This window comes from Hippocampus guttulatus, chromosome 15 (genome assembly GCF_054856545.1).
Source record: "Hippocampus guttulatus isolate MCC_2025c chromosome 15, RoL_Hgut_1.0, whole genome shotgun sequence".
NCBI classification, from domain to species: domain Eukaryota; kingdom Metazoa; phylum Chordata; class Actinopteri; order Syngnathiformes; family Syngnathidae; genus Hippocampus; species Hippocampus guttulatus.
The window spans coordinates 15038164-15057109 of NC_141275.1; the positions used below are offsets into that span (position 1 = coordinate 15038164).

At 47.0% G+C, this 18946-nt stretch overlaps 1 protein-coding gene across 2 annotated transcripts in view; it reads right to left on the reverse strand.

Moving 5' to 3' along the window:
* Positions 1-18946, reverse strand: part of sgcd (sarcoglycan, delta (dystrophin-associated glycoprotein)) — an 84442-nt gene that overhangs the window by 20296 nt on the left and 45200 nt on the right. For both annotated transcript variants that reach the window (XM_086131566.1, XM_086131567.1), the window contains 3 exons: positions 11772-11957; positions 1625-1726; positions 380-467 (listed from right to left, as the gene is read on the reverse strand). In XM_086131566.1, coding sequence (XP_085987692.1) covers positions 380-467; positions 1625-1726; positions 11772-11957 — 376 coding nt within the window. The remainder of the gene's footprint in view (positions 1-379; positions 468-1624; positions 1727-11771; positions 11958-18946) is intronic.

The window sequence follows — 18946 nt, forward strand, 5'->3', positions numbered from 1 at the left end:
ATTCCACTGGGATTCGGGTGAAGAAAAAACCAAAAAACCCCCAACAAATAGTACCTCATGGGTCTACACTCCACTGACAGTTGGATCTAAAATGCGGGCGGCTTGTTTGGTATCAGCAGATCTATCTTTTATCAGGTTGACTCTTTTTAAATTGACTTCAAATGTATATTTAATACCAGCGTGAAGTCTTCCATAAAAGTCGCTTTTGAAATGTTTTGACAAAGCCCAAACAAACAAACCGATGCGCTTTGCAAACACAAAGATCAGAAAGGAAGACTCCTTTCATTGTGGTGTTGCCCTGCGTGTCGTCAGCCTTTGAAAAAGGCTCGACGGGTGATCCTTAATTTAAGCGTGTTTTCATTTTCCGGCCGCGTCGTACCTGTTACGAGTTGCGTGAGCAGCTGGTTGTTGCTGTTGACGATGTTCACCGATATGTTTCGGGACGACTGCAGGTACAGGGGGCGACCCTGTGGATGGACAAACGGCAAAAAGTTTCCATTTCATTCATGAAAAATACGAACCAGTTCATGTGAAGACAACCCCCCCCCCCCCAAGAAAATGACACTCTTGAAAAAGAAGACGATGGATCCAAGTGTTTTTGCCGATCACAGACAAAAAACACATTCACGTCATCTCTTAAAGGCCTTTTGCATTCCACAGGCAGGACATTCCATGTGGCGTCCCCCAAGGGTCAATTCTTAGCTCACAGTTATTCAATGTTTTCATGCTTCCACTTTCTCTAACAGTACACAAACACAACATAAATATGCAGATGACTTCCAGCTTTACATCACTGACGAGAAACTGTTCCAGTGATGCAAAACACCGGCTAACAAAGGACATTCTACAACTTCAAGACGAAACAAAAAGCATGCGTGTAGTTAAATGCGCACTCTTTTTTTACCGCTTTGGGTTGTTCTCTTATGTTCCGTTTTAAAATTTCAAAGCTCAGTACGTTTTGGTTGTTGGCACTTTTATTGCGGTGTATCAAAATTGTTTTAACCGTTGCAAAGCACATCATGTTCATGCCTTCACTTTAAAAATCTAATTGGATGATTGACCTTTATACTACCGTTTGGAATGGGACAAAATACAGAGTACAAATTTTCTAAGGTTGACGTATAAAAGTTGATATTGATGACTCTAAATGTGTTTCAAGCATGTGGGAGGGGTAAAACTATAAAACGAGATATTTTCGAACGATCTCTCCGTTTTGAAGATTTTATCGCAAGGTGGGTCCGGAACATACCACTCCCTCACTACACGAGGGTTCAGTGTTAACGATTGGCACGCGGCAGCTTCTGATCCAACATCCCACATCTTTTCCAGTTGCCAACGCAACGGATCCACGTTAGTCTCAGCAGGAGGTCATCGTCTCTCACGAAACACAAAGTGTCTTTTCTTTAAGCGTTTAAATGTCTCTGCGGTGATGCAGAAACCGCAGCGAGTAGAACTAAAGGAGCTGCCATTCAGATGTCATTTCCAGTGCGGCCAACCAATGGCCCTTGGTTTTTTTATGAATCATTCTTTGAAATTTAAGCCATTTCAATGAAGAAGTGTTACTGGGAATAAATGTTTGACACTTTTAAGCTATATACGATCATCGCGCAAGATAGTGACTCACCGGTTTGGACTGGATTTCTTTGGCATAGAGAGGCTGAAGGAACTCCGAGTCCCCTTCTAGCTTGAGGCCCTCCGCTGTTATTCTCAGGTTGCCCATGCCGTCCTGCACGGAAACAAACACGCGTGCGCGTACACTTTGGTCACATTGTATTTAATATTCAATGGACGTCAACCTTGTCACTCACGCATTTACACATCCAGCTCTCTCACACACACACACACACACACACACACACACACACACACACTCCAACAAGAGAGGATATGAACCAGCCACTTGATATCCTGCCTTTTCATTCTTTTTTACATCACCTGCTCGATCAGTGTAATGACAAGATGTCGACAACATGGAAATACTCTTTGTTTTTCTCCCTTGCTCCTACCCCGGGTTCTAAGGCAGCTCCTGGAGTTCAAGGCAGGTGAATCCCTGTGTATTCTATTGCGGCAAAAAAAAAAAAAAAGCTTACTGCGTCTCAATGTTGAGAAGCGATATTTTCTTTCGTAGCCGGGGGAGGGTTCTTTGGTCAGCTGCCAATATGGACACAAACGCAACATTGCGGATTTGTAAACCACCGAAATAACAAAGAGATCCCCATAGATGGCGTTGTTGCATCACTTTGGATTTGAGAACAGCACAGCTTTCGAGAAGAAGATCAAGATGAGAGGGTGAGTCCTGGCTTGTCCCGAAGCAGTTCATGGGGTGAATGGTGAACGGAGCGGCAAAAGAGACGCGGACGCCTCCAAAAAAAGTTGTTATCTCAGTTTTTTGGTGAAAAGAAAAACTAAAAACCAACCACTTCTGTAGCAAGGCGAGCATCAAGTACTCGCCACTTGCTTCTTATTCTGTTGGTCTCGAAAGATTAGTCAGTGTGCTCGAAAACGGCTGGCAATACTCTGCAAAATAATTCCAAGTGAATGAGTTCATAAAGTTGAGGGTTTTTTTTTTGTCAATGTATCCCTGTAAATAAATAACTGTGACTGGTGATGTGGAGCGAGCTAATTAGCCGCATTGTTCAGTCACACTATGAAAAAAAAACAAGTTTTGACTTGGCCTTCTAATCCAAACTTTTCCTGGGTTTTGTTTCTTCTCTGGAGCGTGCACACGGCAAGGCGAGCAGTCATGAATAATTCACGAGACGGTGACGACGACGACGACGACTTCTTAGCAGGACACTCAGATGAGCATCTTCACCTTCTTCTTCTTCGTCTTCAGGGCTGCCTGCTAAAGCCGACTTTCATCCTGTGAAAAGTCTTCACCCTTGTTTGGTCTCCCATGATGACAACTGTGTTTTCCTCCTCGTCGACTCGGCTTTTTATGCCATCTGCCATCCCTTGCCCTGCTCTTTGTTTTCAGGTTCACTCCGACGACAGCGGCACGCGCATTTGGGATGGCATTCAAGGAACTGGAAAAACAATATATAAAAAAAACAAAAAACTTGTTCGTCGAATAATTAACTTTGGTGTCACGTTTATCTTTCGATCTGAAACCCAGATGTCATTTCTACCTTTCCAAAGTGACGTCTTTCGTTTCTAGGGGGCGCTGCTGAGTGAGTTTTGAAGCGGGAAGTGTTGGGGCCCCTTAAAATGGATACATTTGACCAGGATTCACCGGCTTGCGAAATGGGAGTCGGAAAGTTTCCGATTGGGGTTCTCAATTGGGCAAATTCTTAGTAGGAGTTCTTCCAAGTGCAAGTCCTGGAATTTGCCACGGTCGGATTTTGGCGCTCCCGCGTACAAGTACCCGTCAAGAGGCGAGCAGCAGCATTTTGGACCATCTGGAGACGCTTAATGGAGGATCGGCCGAGTCCAAAGTAAAGTGCTCTTCCAGTAATCCAGCCGAGAAGTGGCAAAGGCAAGAGTTACAATGTCGCAATGGACAAATGCAGCCGTTTCTGTGTTCATCGGTGAAACTGCCGTCAACGCATCCGGATTTGAAAAGACTTCAACTGCGACCGAGACCGCCATCGATCATCGCCTCCGCCGTCACCACCGACGCTTATGGGGAATTTGTGCGTGTGGCTCTAGCGCTCAGATTGATTGGCGACAGACGAGTAACGACGACGTGGACGCCAAGGTAACATCGTGTATCCCCCCCGCCCCTCCGCATTCATCATCCTTCTCCTTCGTCTTCCTTTGGATGCCTTCGGAGGTACGCCGAGGCACTCTTATCAATAATACAAAGCACTCAGGCTATTATTGAGTGCCGGCATCGATATGCATCAAGGCCTGGCTAACCCGAGGCTAAAGCAAATATAAATGTCTCGAGGCCCTTGGGGAGATGACTCCCGACATTAAAAATACAGCAGTCGACAAAAGCAAAGAATTTCCATTTATACGCACGATGGAGATGGAAGCAACCAATGAGAGAGCCTTTCATATTCAGCGCTAGCTTGACTCGCGCGAGACCGAGCCGACAGGGTTTTTCAAGTGCCTAACCGTCACTTGGAATTGTTCCCTCTCCATAAACTGATGAGAATGTAAAGGAGAGCCACGGTCGCCCACGTCACTTTTGAACGGGGCAAAATGAAAACACTCGCAAGGAGCGGACGCTCACACGGAAGCAATCCAAAATGATGACATCACCCGCAAAAGACGGTTAAGCTACATTGCTCTCACATTTTAGCTAAGTGATAGCCGGTCAAACATCACTCAGCATTTGTGTTTAGCGCCTGTTAGTTCCGGCCACGCCTTTTCACTTCAAACTAATTCGGTCGGTCAGATCCCGCCGGAGTCCACGTTGTTGCCCATTTAGGACGACGGCATCCTTGCAATTTTGCGGCAACAGCTGAGGAAAGGCCTCAACTGTGATCATCCACTTTTGGAGCAAACGTCCTTGCAGTCTCCAAGATTCCAATCTCTGGCTTCTCCATTTACGACAGTTTCACATCCCCAAAACATTCTTCATCGACTCCAAATTGCCTTTCTATCTCGATAGCCTGCGATGTGATGGACCCTTGCTTCTCTCAACAAAATGGGCTCCGGTGCCCCGCAGCCTTCCTGAGCACGGATGTGAATGCCAGTTATGCCCCCCCCCCCCCCTTGCCCAAAAGTCAGATGGGATTTTCTTTTTTTTCCCTCCACCCCTTGGTACGGAAGACCTATTTAGGACTAGCCTCAATCGTGTCGAGAACTGTGCTTGAAAAAAAAAATGTGCACAATAGAGATCAAAAGGCTTTATTTGAGAATAAAAGACTGACTGGATGAGTCACCATCTGCAGCCATCTGTTCAGTGTAGCAAAAAGAAAAAAGGGGGAGCGGTGTGTTGTTTGCTACCGAATGGCATGGTCGAATTGTTTCCGTTATTAAACCCGAGACGGTCACCCTTTGCGCCCCCCCCCCCCCCCCCCCCCGCCCGCAGCTATTGTGCTTTGGACAGAATAAAATACAGTCAGAGACGCACGACATTTTTAATGGACAAAACATCGAGAGAAAACGCAACAAAGCGCCGATCGAAATTCAAGGTAGGGACCGTGCGTACATGCCATTTATAGCGAAAGTGTTCCTTGTTTGGAGTTTTGCAACGACAGTTCAACTGATGCACCTTTCCTTCAGCCCCTCGCTGGCGTTTCCTAGCCTGTTAGCATCCAAGCTAACAGGCTATTCTACTGATCACAGGTGACGAGCACGTGGCAGCAAAAAGGTTGCAGTTACTCAGCGCGACGCGATGGCTATCAGCGGAATTAGCTTTGAGATTGTCCTCGCCGCCGTCCCGCATCATCCATCAATGGGATTAGGAGAAGGGGGGGGGGGGGGGCCAGGGCGGGGGTCTACAGCCTGAGAATGAACGATCAGACACACGCAGAAAGCGAGAGAGAGAGAGAGAGAGAGAGATAAACACACAGAGGCAGATTGGGGCAAAGGGACGAGCGGTCGCGGCGTAAATGAGGGGGCGTAAAAGGACGGCGCAGGAAAGGCAAGACAGGAGGCGGGGCCGTTTATGCAAATGGCTCGGGTGATGCGCTCTCATGACTCGCTCTTTGTATGTACGGTGTCAACGTCTACGGCCAAGAGCAAAAGTCTCCACGCCCTTTTTGCGACTCGTTTGACAAAGACGAATGATTTCAAAATGGTTTCCACCATTCACGCCACCCATTGCCTGCCTGACTTTCTTTATGAAAAATGAAGAGACGGGTTGCATAAGTGTGCACACCCGCTTGTCTGTGCTGAGAATTTATCGTCCCCATTGAAATTTGTGTTCATTGAGAGCCGGCACGCACACCCGACAACATTTAAAGGGCCCGTGACTGACCCCAAATCAAGGTCATCTGCTCTTCTAAGCTCTTCCTGACATGTCTTTGTTTTTGCTTGCTTTACTTTGCTTTTGCAATTGACAGTAACTTCCTGATTCAGTCAGTTATTTACCGTAGTTGTTGTTACTTTGTCAGTTACGTGGTTCGAACCTGGGTATGTGGTTGATCAATATTAACAAATCATATTGAAAATCGTTGAAATGGGAATAAGCACACATCAGCCCCGATTTTAAGAGACCCAAATCAAGTTTTGGTGATCTTGTAGGCTTTCCCTGACATTTACTCAGTTACAAACCGGGGTTGCGGCGGTGTTCCAAATGTAACGATCCCACTCGAACTTAAATGGGAAGTCCGCACACAGCGGCCACCATGTTAAGTGCCTCCGGTTAACCCCGAATAAAGTTCAGCTGTTCTTGTCGTTTGCGTTCCAGAAGAAGCCGAAAGGCTCCGTGCCAGCAAGGAGTGCTAATTGCAACGCTTCATAATTCCCTCCACCTTGCCTGAGGCGCCAGCTGCAGCGGATGAAAACGCATTTTTACCTTCCGACTTTAAAATATTCATTTATCATCAATGGAGGCGGCCGGTTTATAGCTCGCATTAAAGTTGGGAAAAGCTTTGCGATGTAAAAGCAGGCATTGTAAAGAGGGGGGGGGGTGTAGACTCCCCCCCCCCCCCCCGGATTCATTTCACTCGCTTCCTGGTTCGCGTATGCAACTTGTGGACGTACGCGAGAGTAACCGAGCCGCCGTCTCGCGCCTCTTGGCCCGCGGCTGCTAACGCGTCGCAACCGCTGATGGATTTCCGTTTGCTCGGGCGTCACTGATGCCGCGGCGACGCTCGTGATTGACGGCCCATGTTTGCAACCTGCGGGGCCGTCGTCGCCGTCGCCCTCGCTCTCTCTCCGCGTGTGGCTTTTCGACGTTGCCGACCGGGCCTCCCTCGGGAGGATGAAGGCACCCGCCAACGCGCACTGTTATGAATAAACGGAGTCAAAGTGGAGCGATTAAGCTCTCGATTATGAAGTCATTACTTGGGCGTAATTGGACGCGCTTTATTGTTTTTATGGCTCATCGGCTTGAGAATGGCCGCTGTCGCAGCCGTGTGACTGTGTGTGCGTGCGCGAAGATGACGCTCTGGATGCTACCAAGTGCAGCAAAGCCTCATAAGGGAAATAAGGGTCGCCTTGAAAATCAAGTCAACTTTTTTTTTTTTTGTCTCTTTGTACCTGCGAACTGTGTTTGATCATCTTGCCACACAGTCGGTTAACTCAAATCGGTTCTGGCTCGCCCGCGACCCGAACGATGACAAGTCGTCGAGGAAAACGCGCGACGAGCTTTCCGATAAGCCGTTGTGGATCGGAAACTTTTTGAAAAGCTTTTTTTTCTTTTCTTTTTAATGAATCCAACACTGTAAAAGTAACAGCTCACCAAGTCGCAATCTGAGGCGACATCGAACATGCTGGTTAGTCCTCGTTAAAATCACTTGAAGCGCGCATTCTTTGAATTTGGCAGCCTTCATACCTTCTGCTCAGAAAAAAAATAATAAAAAATCTCCTTTGTTGTGCACCTGAGGTCTCGTTTTGTACAGTCTAATGTTTCTTTTTTCTTTTTTTTTTTAAAGTCAAATTTTTCTGCGCGGCCACTTGGGATGCCTCGGAGGACGCTGAAGCGTTTTCCACGGCCTTTTTCAGTTTGGCTGCTTTTCTTACTGAAGACGGCTGGGGAAAGAAAGGCTTTAAAAAAAATAAAAATAAATAAAACAGGCATCAAAGTGTTTGCGCGAGGCGCGCTTACATTCCTCTGACGCAGGGGTGGGCAACCTAGCGCCCATGGCCCGTACCGGGCCCACGAGAGCATTTGATCCGGCCCGCCACGGTCAAATTTGAATAAATAAAACCTTTAGGGAACCGTGATCAAAAAAAAAGCTCCAAAAGCACGCAGCAAATCCATTTCCCTAGCCTACACCAGCTGACATTCGACGAAAGAAGCGTGGTGCTGTACGGCACCATCCATTTATTCCGTAGCGACAACATTTGATTGATTTTCACTTTGAATCCGAATTGATTTGACCAATATTTGCGAGACACTTGTCATCCATATTTGCAACTGTACTCTAAAAAGCGCGGCTGAGTAGTTTTACTGTACTGTCGTTTTATTTGCGATAAGCTCCACTGAATCGTGACACGGCAGGTAAACGTGTGCGCCGATGCAACAAACCAATCGTAGGAAACGACGCAAAGAGAAAGAGTAAATGGAAAAAAAGGAATAAATAAGAAGCAAAATGGTCGATTCGACCGACGTGCAGGTGAAACAAAAGGGACGGGACGGCAGCGCCAGCTCATTTCCACATTCAAACGTGTTTTTCCTCCGAAGCAATTACGTCCAAACAAGCGCAAGGCAGCCGAGTGGAAAATGGAAGAATTCATTTCATCTCAACGCCACGCGACAAAAGTTTGGACTTTTTCAGCGGAATGAAAACGTCTACCCAAAAATGTAACACCGCCATGTCGGCGGGTAATTATTTGTCCAATCTTTGTGTTCGTCATTGTTTTGAATGGAATCACTTTCTGTTGGCAACAATGCCACTGACTCATCCCCCCCCCCCCCCCCCCAAAAGAAGGCAACGTCGCAAAGTCTTCCGTCTCATTAGCGCCTCCGTTCTGCAACAGCAAATTACATGTGAACTGTGAAAACTGCCGCAGACGGAGATTCTTTTTTTTTTTCTTACCCTTTCACCATCCCCGGATTCCTCTTAACGCCATCGCCACTGACCTTTTGCCAAAAGCTGAGAGGGAGGAAAAAGTGGCCTCTTAATTGCTTCAAATGAGAGCCTTGTAGCTCCAATCTCATCGGCACTGGGAGATTTAAGGCCGCCGGCAGCCAATTCTGAATTCTGCAGCTCGCGAGTCGTTCGGGAGGCGGGGGAGGTGTGTGGTGGCGGTGGGGGGGGGGGGGGGGGGGGGCTTCAAGGGGGGGCGGGAAGAACAGGAAAAAAAAAAAGCGTTGACATTTCCACCTTGGCTGGAAATCTGTGAGAATTCAATGATTTTTCCCTTTTCTTGCTGCGCCGCCCAAAAGAGTTATGATTTGAGTTTCTTGCTTTCTGTTCCGTCTTTGTCCCCCGCATGTGTTTGGTCTCATGCCACTCGCTTTGTCAAAATTGGCCGGATAACAAAATCAAATGAAGTTAAAAAAAAAAAAAAAAAAAGGGTTTTGAGCGACTCTTACGTACCCCCCCGCCCCCCCAACCCCTTTTTAAAATATATATAAATAATGATTTGACATGATGTTGTGCTTTGGAATTTGTGTAAAATCCTAATGGTCGACTTGCGGTTCAATTTCAGGCATGATGAGATCCCCAAAAAGGCGATCCAATCGAGCCTCAATCGGGCGACTTTAAATCCAGTGCAGGAAATCGCAAGTGAGCTATTCGGATGATTGTATCGCTTTCAAATTGCATCTGATGAAAATTGCCAATCTAAATCCGGTTCAAATTTGAATCCGAAAAAAGAATTTGAATTGCCAAAAACAAGTTGTATTTTCAAAGTGATCCAGATTTGGAGCAAAGTTCAAATCAACATCAAGTTGCCACCCGATTGTTGAATGTGAATGTCAACCCAAATTTGATTCGGATCTGCTCCAGATTGCACTTTGGTCTGTTCACGTCTTTGATCACGTTGGGCAATTTTCTAAGCCTTGGTGAAGGTCTGCATGAAAACAGAAATAAGCCCGTCAGTAGCAGGTGGTCCCGATAGATTCTCTGTTTCTTCTCCTTGTCTTTACCGTAACCATCAGAGCGAAAAACAAACCCCAAACAAACAAAAGAAAAAAATAAAAGCCCTTGGAGGCCATACTGCAGTCAGATGGAAAATGACAGCTCTCGCTTCTCTCGCCATTACCAACAATCGGGCGCACAAAGAGAGAGAGAGAGAGAGAGAGAGGCGTTTATCCGCTGAGAGCATTCCAACGTATTGCCGGTGAAAAGTGGACAAGAAAGACACCATCTGGAAAATCCAAAGGCATGCAAAGAGAGGACTTTTAGGAAAAGCGAGAGAGGTGGAAGAGAGAAAGGCGGGAGTCAAGCTTCCGACCAAGGCAGCTTGTCAACCTGCTGACCGCGTACGGATTTTGCAAAAGCAACTTCTTGGTTCCACCTTGAACACACCAAATTTGGACTTTTTTTCCAGCATAATATTAGGCCTGTTCCTTTTTTTTGGGGGGGGGGGGGTACCCAGCAAGTCAATATCGTTCGTTCTCTTTGAACCTCATTCGTGACTCAAGACGTCATTGATTACGATGACAAAGAATCAACGTACAAAAACAAAAAAAACACACACAAACCCAACCGCGGATTTTGGGGATTCTTAACTATGAATGGATGCGTTTTCTGTAAACAACAAAAAAGCAAACGCAATCGCCTTTTTAACCAATCGAATGAATCGAATCTTCTGCACGAATCACGCGAGTTGAGATTCCACTCTCGTTTCCCGCCTCTGGCTTTTCTGCCGACTTTCTCCCTCCGCGTCAACCCATCTGTCTTGCCTCGCTGTAATCCACCGCGCCGGTGATGACTCGCATACTACAAAAGCGCGAGACGCGCACACACACACAGACAGACAGAACATGCCGTCACACACACACAGCGGTAGTTTTGAATAAAACATGAGGTCCACTTCACAGCGGGGCTTTAATATGAGATCTCCATAAATCAGCCAACACTTTGTCGTGGCACATGTGAGGCGGCATGATGATTTCATATGTCGGAAAGAAGGCAAAAACATTCCAAATGCATTAGCGGCGACAAGGGCGTCGTCGTTTCCAGCGTCGCTCTCCCCCCCAGGTGACAAATGACGAGCCAAAGATTGTTTCTTAGATTTGTTTGTGACAACCAGGCGGCGGTTTCATGGGTGTGTAGAGGGTTTTAATTTCATTAAAAAAAAAATAATAATAATATTGATGATGACATTAAAATCTTAGTCTTGAGGTTTCAGGAAAAAAAAATATTTTTTTTAATTTAAAGGGGTTGAATTTTCAGTCATTATTTTTCAGGTCATTTTTGTAATAAAAAAAAAAAGTTAATTTTTCATGAATCGGATTCCACTTTAAAAAAAGTTTTGAATTAATAAAAAAAAAAAATTAACCAGCAAAAAGGAGTAATTTCTCAGAAAAAAAGTCAATTTAGAAAAAAAAAAGTTGGGGTGTATAAATCTCAGAAAATGTAATCCTTCAGGAAAAAAAATTCTAGGTCAGATTCTATTTATTTTGAAGATGTCAGCCTGGATGTTCGGGGGAGGCCAAAAATTCCAAAGGCGTTAGCGGTGACAAGGACGTCATCGTTTCCAACACCCGCAAGTGACGAACGACAAGCCAACAATTGGTCTTTGTCGTTCAACGTGACAAGCAGGCTGCTGTTTTAATCGCGTGTGTGCAGCGGGAGGTGGCCACTGGCGCAAATTCCTATTTTACACCAAAAATGTGAACAAAACAAGATAAAAACAAAAGAGGGTGGCTGGTGCTGAAATTCAGTGCGGCGGAAGCAACCGCAGCCAAGTTTGAAGGTGTTAGCCGTCTCCTAATAGCGTAGGCCAGCCGCATGTTGAACAACTATTGCTTCCCCCCCCTCCAGCTGATAAACACGAGAGTGTGTGTGAACAATGACACCAAATTTAACACCCGCTGGTCCCTCATGCCTGAGATCTTGAAACACAAACCAAGTTACGTGACGCCGGAGATGAAAATGGCGACCTGGGTCCAATTTGGACAGTCTCGCAACGGGGTGTGCTCACTTTCGTTGCCGGCGGTTTCGAGATTTTTGGCTGTGTGTTGAGTACATTTGAGGGGACCGTAAACGTACACTCTTCTACCAACCGTTCAGGAGGTTGTAAGCGAGGGGACTTACGATGGTGAAGTTCATGACTTTGAGGATCCAGATGGTGAGCCCCAAGTTGACCAGGATGAGGATCATCATCAGCAGGACGAAGAAGTAAAGGCAGCGTTTCCTCCAGCCGTAGATTCCCACTTTGTACACTTGCGCTTGCTCTGAACTCTGGACATTGTTCCTATGACTGCACTGTTCTTGGGTCATCTGCCAAGACATGAGAAAAAGGGGAACGGCGTCAGGGTCCGAGACAAATGACAAATTCACACCGCCACCCTGGAAATCGCAATGCTTTTTGGTCCTTGCGAAGAGAGATTTTTCCCGTGGGCGGATGGCGTAAACTTCCATCACGTGTGACGCGCTTGTGCGCGTCAGACCCGGCAAAAAGTCGAGTTGGCGATCACCTTGATCGATTGTCCCATAAAGCCCCACATAACGCCGCCGCGTCTCCTCGGCCCCGTCGATGGCGTCCGATAGCGATTAACGATGACTCTAATTGTCTGACTCCACCGATGAGGCACTCGACGCTCGGTCGTAATGGGCCGGCCCTAATACCTTTGTGGCTAAAATACAATTTACCGTCCTCTGCCTTTGGGTTATCAAATGGCTTTTGACAAGCGGGCGCATAAGCGGCTAACTGAAACAAATGGCACGAGACAGGCGGCCCCGGTTGCGGACTAACTGGCGTGTTTTCCTTCCGATTGCGGGGCGGATTTTATTCTGATACCCCGGGCTCGCGGACGGGAGGGAAATCACCAGGTGGCAGAGCAAAGCTAGCAATGAAAATTCAGATTATTCGCAGTAGGCTTCAACCTTGGCAGTTCCATTTCCTGGATTTGGTTCAAGTACTTTCCCCGCTGCCTCATGAGACCAGCTTCACTCAAGGCTCATCTATCAAAACGGGAACAAAGATGTGGCGACGACGACGAGCTTTACAATTTTACCGACAAACGCCGTTTTGAAGTCACGAACGCCGCGCGATGAGCTAACTTGCGCGGCGCTGTAGGGACACGTGCTAGGTCAGTTCCCGCAGTGCTTGCTTAGCGGTGTTTTTCATGCTAACCATGACTTTACTACTGCGTTAGCATACTGTAGGTTAGCGACAGACAACGGCTAGTTCTGATTACAAATTTTGGTTCATGGTCACAGCTGTGTTGTGAACTAAAGGACGACCGATACGTCGATGCGAATGATTGAGTAAAAAAAATCGGATTCTTTGTTTCTTTGACCCGTTGAAAAGTTTTTCACTGAAAGACGACAACCATCCCTGTTCACAAGGAGCAGCATCCGTTAACAAATACCTAATAAGACTCTAAAAATAATGTTTAAACGGAAGAGAGACATGAATATGAAATGACTATTGCTTCCCAAAAGTCTTATCCATCAAGAGAGGAATAAAGACGCGGCGAAGACGACTTGGCAGACTATTTTGGGAGTGACATCGCCGCTAAAATGAGCGCTAAAAAAAAAAAAAAAAAACTTGGGTAGTCATAATCAGATTTAATTGTCGTTTTGTCTAACTCAATTATTCAGTGTGACACAGTATTCAAAGGCTCTCCTGAAAAGAAAAGAAAAAAAAATCCAGTGATGGCGCTCCAGTAATGTGTCAGGCTGAAAGAAGATCAGTGTGCCAAAAGCAGGGATGGAAAAGCAAATTGGAGGCAAAACAAAATCTTGGACCTCGTCCACGCACTGCTGCTACTTCTGTTGTTCAACCAACCGGAGAAGAAAAAAACTGCGGCCCTCTGTTGCTCCGCCCCCTCCAAAAAAAATTAACCAAAATAACCCCCCCCCAAAACAAAAAAACTAGGTAGGGCTCTGACTACACGGGAGAAATAAGCTTTTACAAACACTTCCGAGTGCCAAACAGCCAGGCAGCTGCCCGGTTCGACCCTTCTATGGACTGCGCGTGGACCCGTACCAGCCAAGACCGCCGTTGCCAAAGGCAGCAGCCCCCTCGACGGCCGTACCAATCCGAACTGAGCAAATGGCCGCGAGCCAGCGGCCGCTCTGCGATCCCACACAATGTGCGGCTAAACAAACCATTACAGAAATGCGATGGGCTGATTAAAAAGTTTTATCAGGTGCAAGTTTGAGGTCACGGAAGGACACCTCCACCAGCCAAAGCAACTGTCCGTGGTGTTTCACGGCACCAAGGGCGGGCCTGGAGGGATGGCGAGCTGAGTCGAATTCCATCCACCAAGTATTGTTCAAACAAAACAGTGACACGGAATAAATGTTTTTTTTTAATAAATATATATTTTTAATATCGCAATATCATCATATGGTGATGTTTGGATATCGTTACATCCCAACAGTGGACTGATGACAGGTCCAGGGGGAACCCCGCATTTCTCCTTAACGGGCATGATGAAATTGCTCTCGTGCTTGTGCTATATTTAGCTGATTTTGTTATCCCATATTAAGTTCAACAGACTGTGAAAAATAAAAAGTCTCGCAGAACTCCACCACTGTTGTGGGCTTTTTTTTTGTGTGTGTGTTTTTTCTCAGAACTCGGCCCGAGGCAGGCGCCGTCCCCGCGTCGAGCATATGAGTATTTACGGTTCATGACACAATTGTGATTAAGACGTTAGCCTCTCACCGCGAGGTGAATGCAAAGAAGTGCAGGGGAAAGAAAAAAAAAGAGAGAGAATAAATAGAAAAGCAAATTTTCGTCGCTGTCTTTCTTCGGGGTGGGTGGCGAGCCACGTGGCGTTGACCTGCCTTTGCCGGCGTTTGAAAGTATCATTTTTCATTAAAAGTGTGAGATTGTCCCGAGGGGCAAGCGCGGCCATACAGTAAATGCAACATTTAATTTCACTCTGGCCTTGTGCGATTAATTTCCAGCCACATGTTGATCGTTAACAACAGCGTGTAATTGCTTGCAGCCAAACCGATGCTTTCCACGCTTCAAAAAAAAAAAAAGCCTTAAATAAAACGCTCCTTGAACGTGGCGGGCGCTCGCAACAAACACTTCCACGCGTCTCACTAATTAATCGCCACTGAATAGTAAATGAGGCGCGGCAGGGAAATTGGGTTTTAAATCTCTTTTGTTTTTTGTTTTTTTTACAGGAGAAAAAGGTACGCCGACGCATCAATCTCGCAGTGGAAAAATGATGAAGGCAAAAACATCAAATTATCTTTGCATTGTAGGAATTCAATCAATGTCAAATAGAACGGCACCACTGTGTCCTTGCTCGAATAAATACTCAAAAGAGCAAATAGTGGAGAGGAAAAAAAAATAATACAGGCAACTGAATAAAACTTTATTCTCACAAGGGTCGCAGGGGGGGGGGGGGGGTGCTGCTGGAGCCGATCCCAGCCGCCTTCAGGCAGTAGGCAGGGGACACCCCGAATGGTTGGAGCAACCATTCGCTCTCACACTCACAACGGGGGACAATTTGGAGTGTTCAATCAGCCTGCCGTGCATGAGGAAAGCGGAGTACCCGGAGAAAACCCACACAGAGAGGCCAGAGCTGGAATTGAACCCGCTACCTCTGCACTGTGAGGTCGAGGCGCTAACCACTGGCTCCACTGGGCCGCCCTTCTCATCAAATTATTTCGGACAAATTATTTTGCGACTGACAGTAGCCCAATTTGAGAAGCAGCGCCCTCGCCAACCCCCTCTCCCACCCCCAGTGGCTACTTGGATTGTTATCTTGTTTGCGCATCGAAATATCAGTTCAGTTCAGAAAACTTCATAAAGTTTTCTTTTTAAGCCCATACGACGTCATTTGGATCGTGAAGGAGCGTCACAATCCTAATTGTGTTATTTCTGTTCGAATGTGAGCTTCCCCCCCCCGCCCCCCACCATTTTTATTTCTCATCTGTTTTTTTGGGGAGCTTTTGGAGATTTCCGGGCTTGGGATAAATCCAAAACGTCGCCGTCGTCATGACGGCGGGGGGTCGGTTCACACCAAGCCTGGCAAAGTTACTTCGACTTCCCCGCGATACTCCACCGGAGGTGTCTTTGAATCCGGTCCAGGATTAAGGCTTTGAGATCGGGGGAGGGGAGGAGAAGGGGGGGGGGGGGGTGTTCTGGATTTAGAAAGTCAAAGACGCCAAGAAAAACAGCCGTCCTGAATATTGCATTTTCCACTGACTGCCAAAGGAAATTAAAATACATATTGGAATTAAATATCCAAGCGATTACACTGCGAAATGAGCCAAGAACGGAGCAGAGGCTCGGATGGCGCGGTTTTGGAGACCAGGTTTGGGGCGCCGAAAATCAGCTCGGACAGGCTTGGGGTACTCGCCACCCGAATGAGGACAAGCGCTTGACGGCTTTCGATCCAAGTTCAGTCCCGGCGAGACCGGCGCTTACGTTTTTCTCTCGTCGTCATTATTATCCGAGCCGCAGACGAGCATGCTTAAGCTACTTGGCACTCACAAAAACATTTCCTGCACGCGCTGCAGGAAATGGAATATATATAAAGAAGACCAAGTTTCTCGTCTATCGACTTGTAAGCCTTCAGCAAGCCTTAACAGGCAGACAATTGATTGTTTTCTCGTTTTTTGTTGTTGTTGTTTTTTTTTTTAAACCTTCCAATCTCTTCCTTTGCCTTTATTGTTGCTTGAAGAAGCAGCTTTGTCCGGGCATTTAAGCGTTGACGGCGATTAGGGAACTATTTTTTTTTTTTCTTTTGAACTGCCTGCAAGCATTCAAGACGGCCAGCGCGTCTGAGGATAAAACCCGGATGAAAGGCCAAGGAAAAAGCCCAAGACAATGTTTGCTGTCCGTCTCAAAGGAAGATTTTCCAGGACAAGCGCGCGTAGTCGTCGTGCGCTTTAACAGATTCCTCATCGCGACACGGCAGCTTAGCGAATCCCGTTCGAGTATGCGGCAAGTCGCAGTTGCGCTTTTGGAAGCAGCTCGCCGAACACTTGTGACCACCCACCGGCACCCGAGTGTATTTTTAGCCAACAGGGGGGAGAGGGGGGGGGGGGGGGGTCAGGGCACTTGACTCGGGAGGCAGGAGGAGGATTTGTCCGCTCGCTTTGAACTCGAGGTGGGCTGAAGTGAGCTTCGACAAACATCCGCACCAGATTGAGAGAAGCGCTCGCCTCTTCCGCGAGAAGAAAAAAGGGGATTCCAGTCGGTCGGTTGAGCAAAGGACTGTATTTGATGCGATCAAACTGAAATCATTGATTAATCACGTCTTGAGGCAGAGTGGACGGCGGTGAGGCAGACTTGCTAACCCGCTAGGCCAACGTGCCGAGCCGAACGTCAGCACAGATGAGAGAGAAAAAAAAAAGCGCTCAACCGATTTTTCCCCGGACCCCATCGGAGGACTAAGGAAGGATGATTTTCGCCGGCCTTTATTGGAGATCTGTGCAAAATTTTTTTTATCGCGTCTCAGCACAGTCAGTTCATGTCCTTAACGGCGCTTTTTAAATTTTTTTTATATTTTTTTTATGCAAAACACACAATTCCCGACGAACCTTTAATAGAGCAACTCCCCGGGCTGTCTGGCTCGTTTTATCTTCACCGGCGCTTTGGACGCAGTTCACAACGTAACGGTCCAGTTGTTTTGTTTTGTTTGGGGGGCTGGGGGGTGGAAGGCCTCTGAATGATCATTAGTATGCGCCAAGGTGCCACGCCGCTTGCTAACCTGCTAAAACAGCGACGCTTATGTCGAGTGGCACTCACGACGCCGCAAACAAAGAGCGCTCCGTCGTTCCGATGAAAAACGGCTGACGCGATTTTCGCATCTATTTCAGGGTGTCTGCAGCAAGTTGGACTTGAACAAAATACACCATCCCACCACCTCACCCCCCCCCCCCCCCAAAAAAAACATCGCTTCCTGGCGCTATATCGCGGCCGCAGCTGGCTGGCTGTCAAGTTGGACTTTTTTTTTTCGCCTCTATGTTGAGCCTTTGAATCTTTCGTGGTTTGCTTGTAAATGCGGAGGTGGTGCGCGCTTGATGATGTCAAGCACATCGAGTTGCCTTGCGTATGAAATGTGATTTGTCAAGAAAACGGCCTTGCCCAAAAGAACAAACATGACAACGGTTCACTTTTCAAAGAAATAAAAGTCCTCCGTTTCGGTGTAATATTTAACGGCGTCATTTTGCAAAAAAGTTCCATTTGGAGAGCCGTTTTGATGCAGTTGTACTTTTTGGGGCTCGCCAATGCAATTGTCATGTAACTTCCACGGCTTCGAGGGGAAAAAGTTGTACAAAGTGGCACCGTAAGTGCCATGCCGTGTCGCCTCCGGGGGGGCGAATGAGCGCATCGTCAGATCCGCATTTTTTTTTTTTTCGGTGTACTTCTTGAAGTGTTTGCAACAGCTGCCCCGAGAGGCCCGCATTGACTTGATGACGGACTTAAGTGTGACTCACGCCGCGCCTTTATGCAACGTGCGTGCACGCGACCACTTCAACGGTCGTCAGGCGACGTCCGACCAGCAAAGTGCAACCTTGAAATGACGACGCGAGGACCCGGCGGCGATATCGGCCAAGGTGGGGGAACTAAATCATAAATCAATGTCATAAACGTTCACACGTAAAAAGCCGTTTCGGATTTTAATCAGGTGGAAAGCATTCCCCCCCCCCCAGATGCTTGATATCAAAAGTCCGTTTCCGAGTACTTTTTGTCCTTGCTTGTAAGACAATTGGGTCAAGGAATACGAGGACTCGATGTTCATCTTAAGGCAACACAACTGATGTCTGCGCACTACTAGGACAGAAACACATCATACTAGTACCGCGCTGTTGTTGGGGGTTGCCTCACCGTCATTTGACTCGTAAAACGCGTTTCTTAAAACCCGCTTGAGCATTTATTTGATTTAATCCTTGCGATCCATGTGCGAGTACGCCCTTTGTCCTCACGAGTTGATCAACACTAGAAGGACTGTGTTTTACTCAGAATGTTTTTTTTTTTCCCACCACCGGATGACATTTCTGAGCACCGGTATGACAACTGCTAGTCGAGTTATGAGTACAAAGAGGCATTTTGGCGATATTATTCGGCACCAGGAGGCTAGCTGCGCTACTAGCGGAGCGCGCTAGTTTATTGGGTTTAACTGCAAACCGCGTGTGCTCGAATCATTCTACTAGTTGTCCTACTCGTGCGGACAAAGAGCACACAACGGCTTCCCGAGGAGGACGCCTTATAAGGACGCCCCTGAAATGTTACGCTTGGAAAATAGAAGAAAAAAAAAAAAGTTGACAGTGACTTGGGCTGGTGAGGGTGA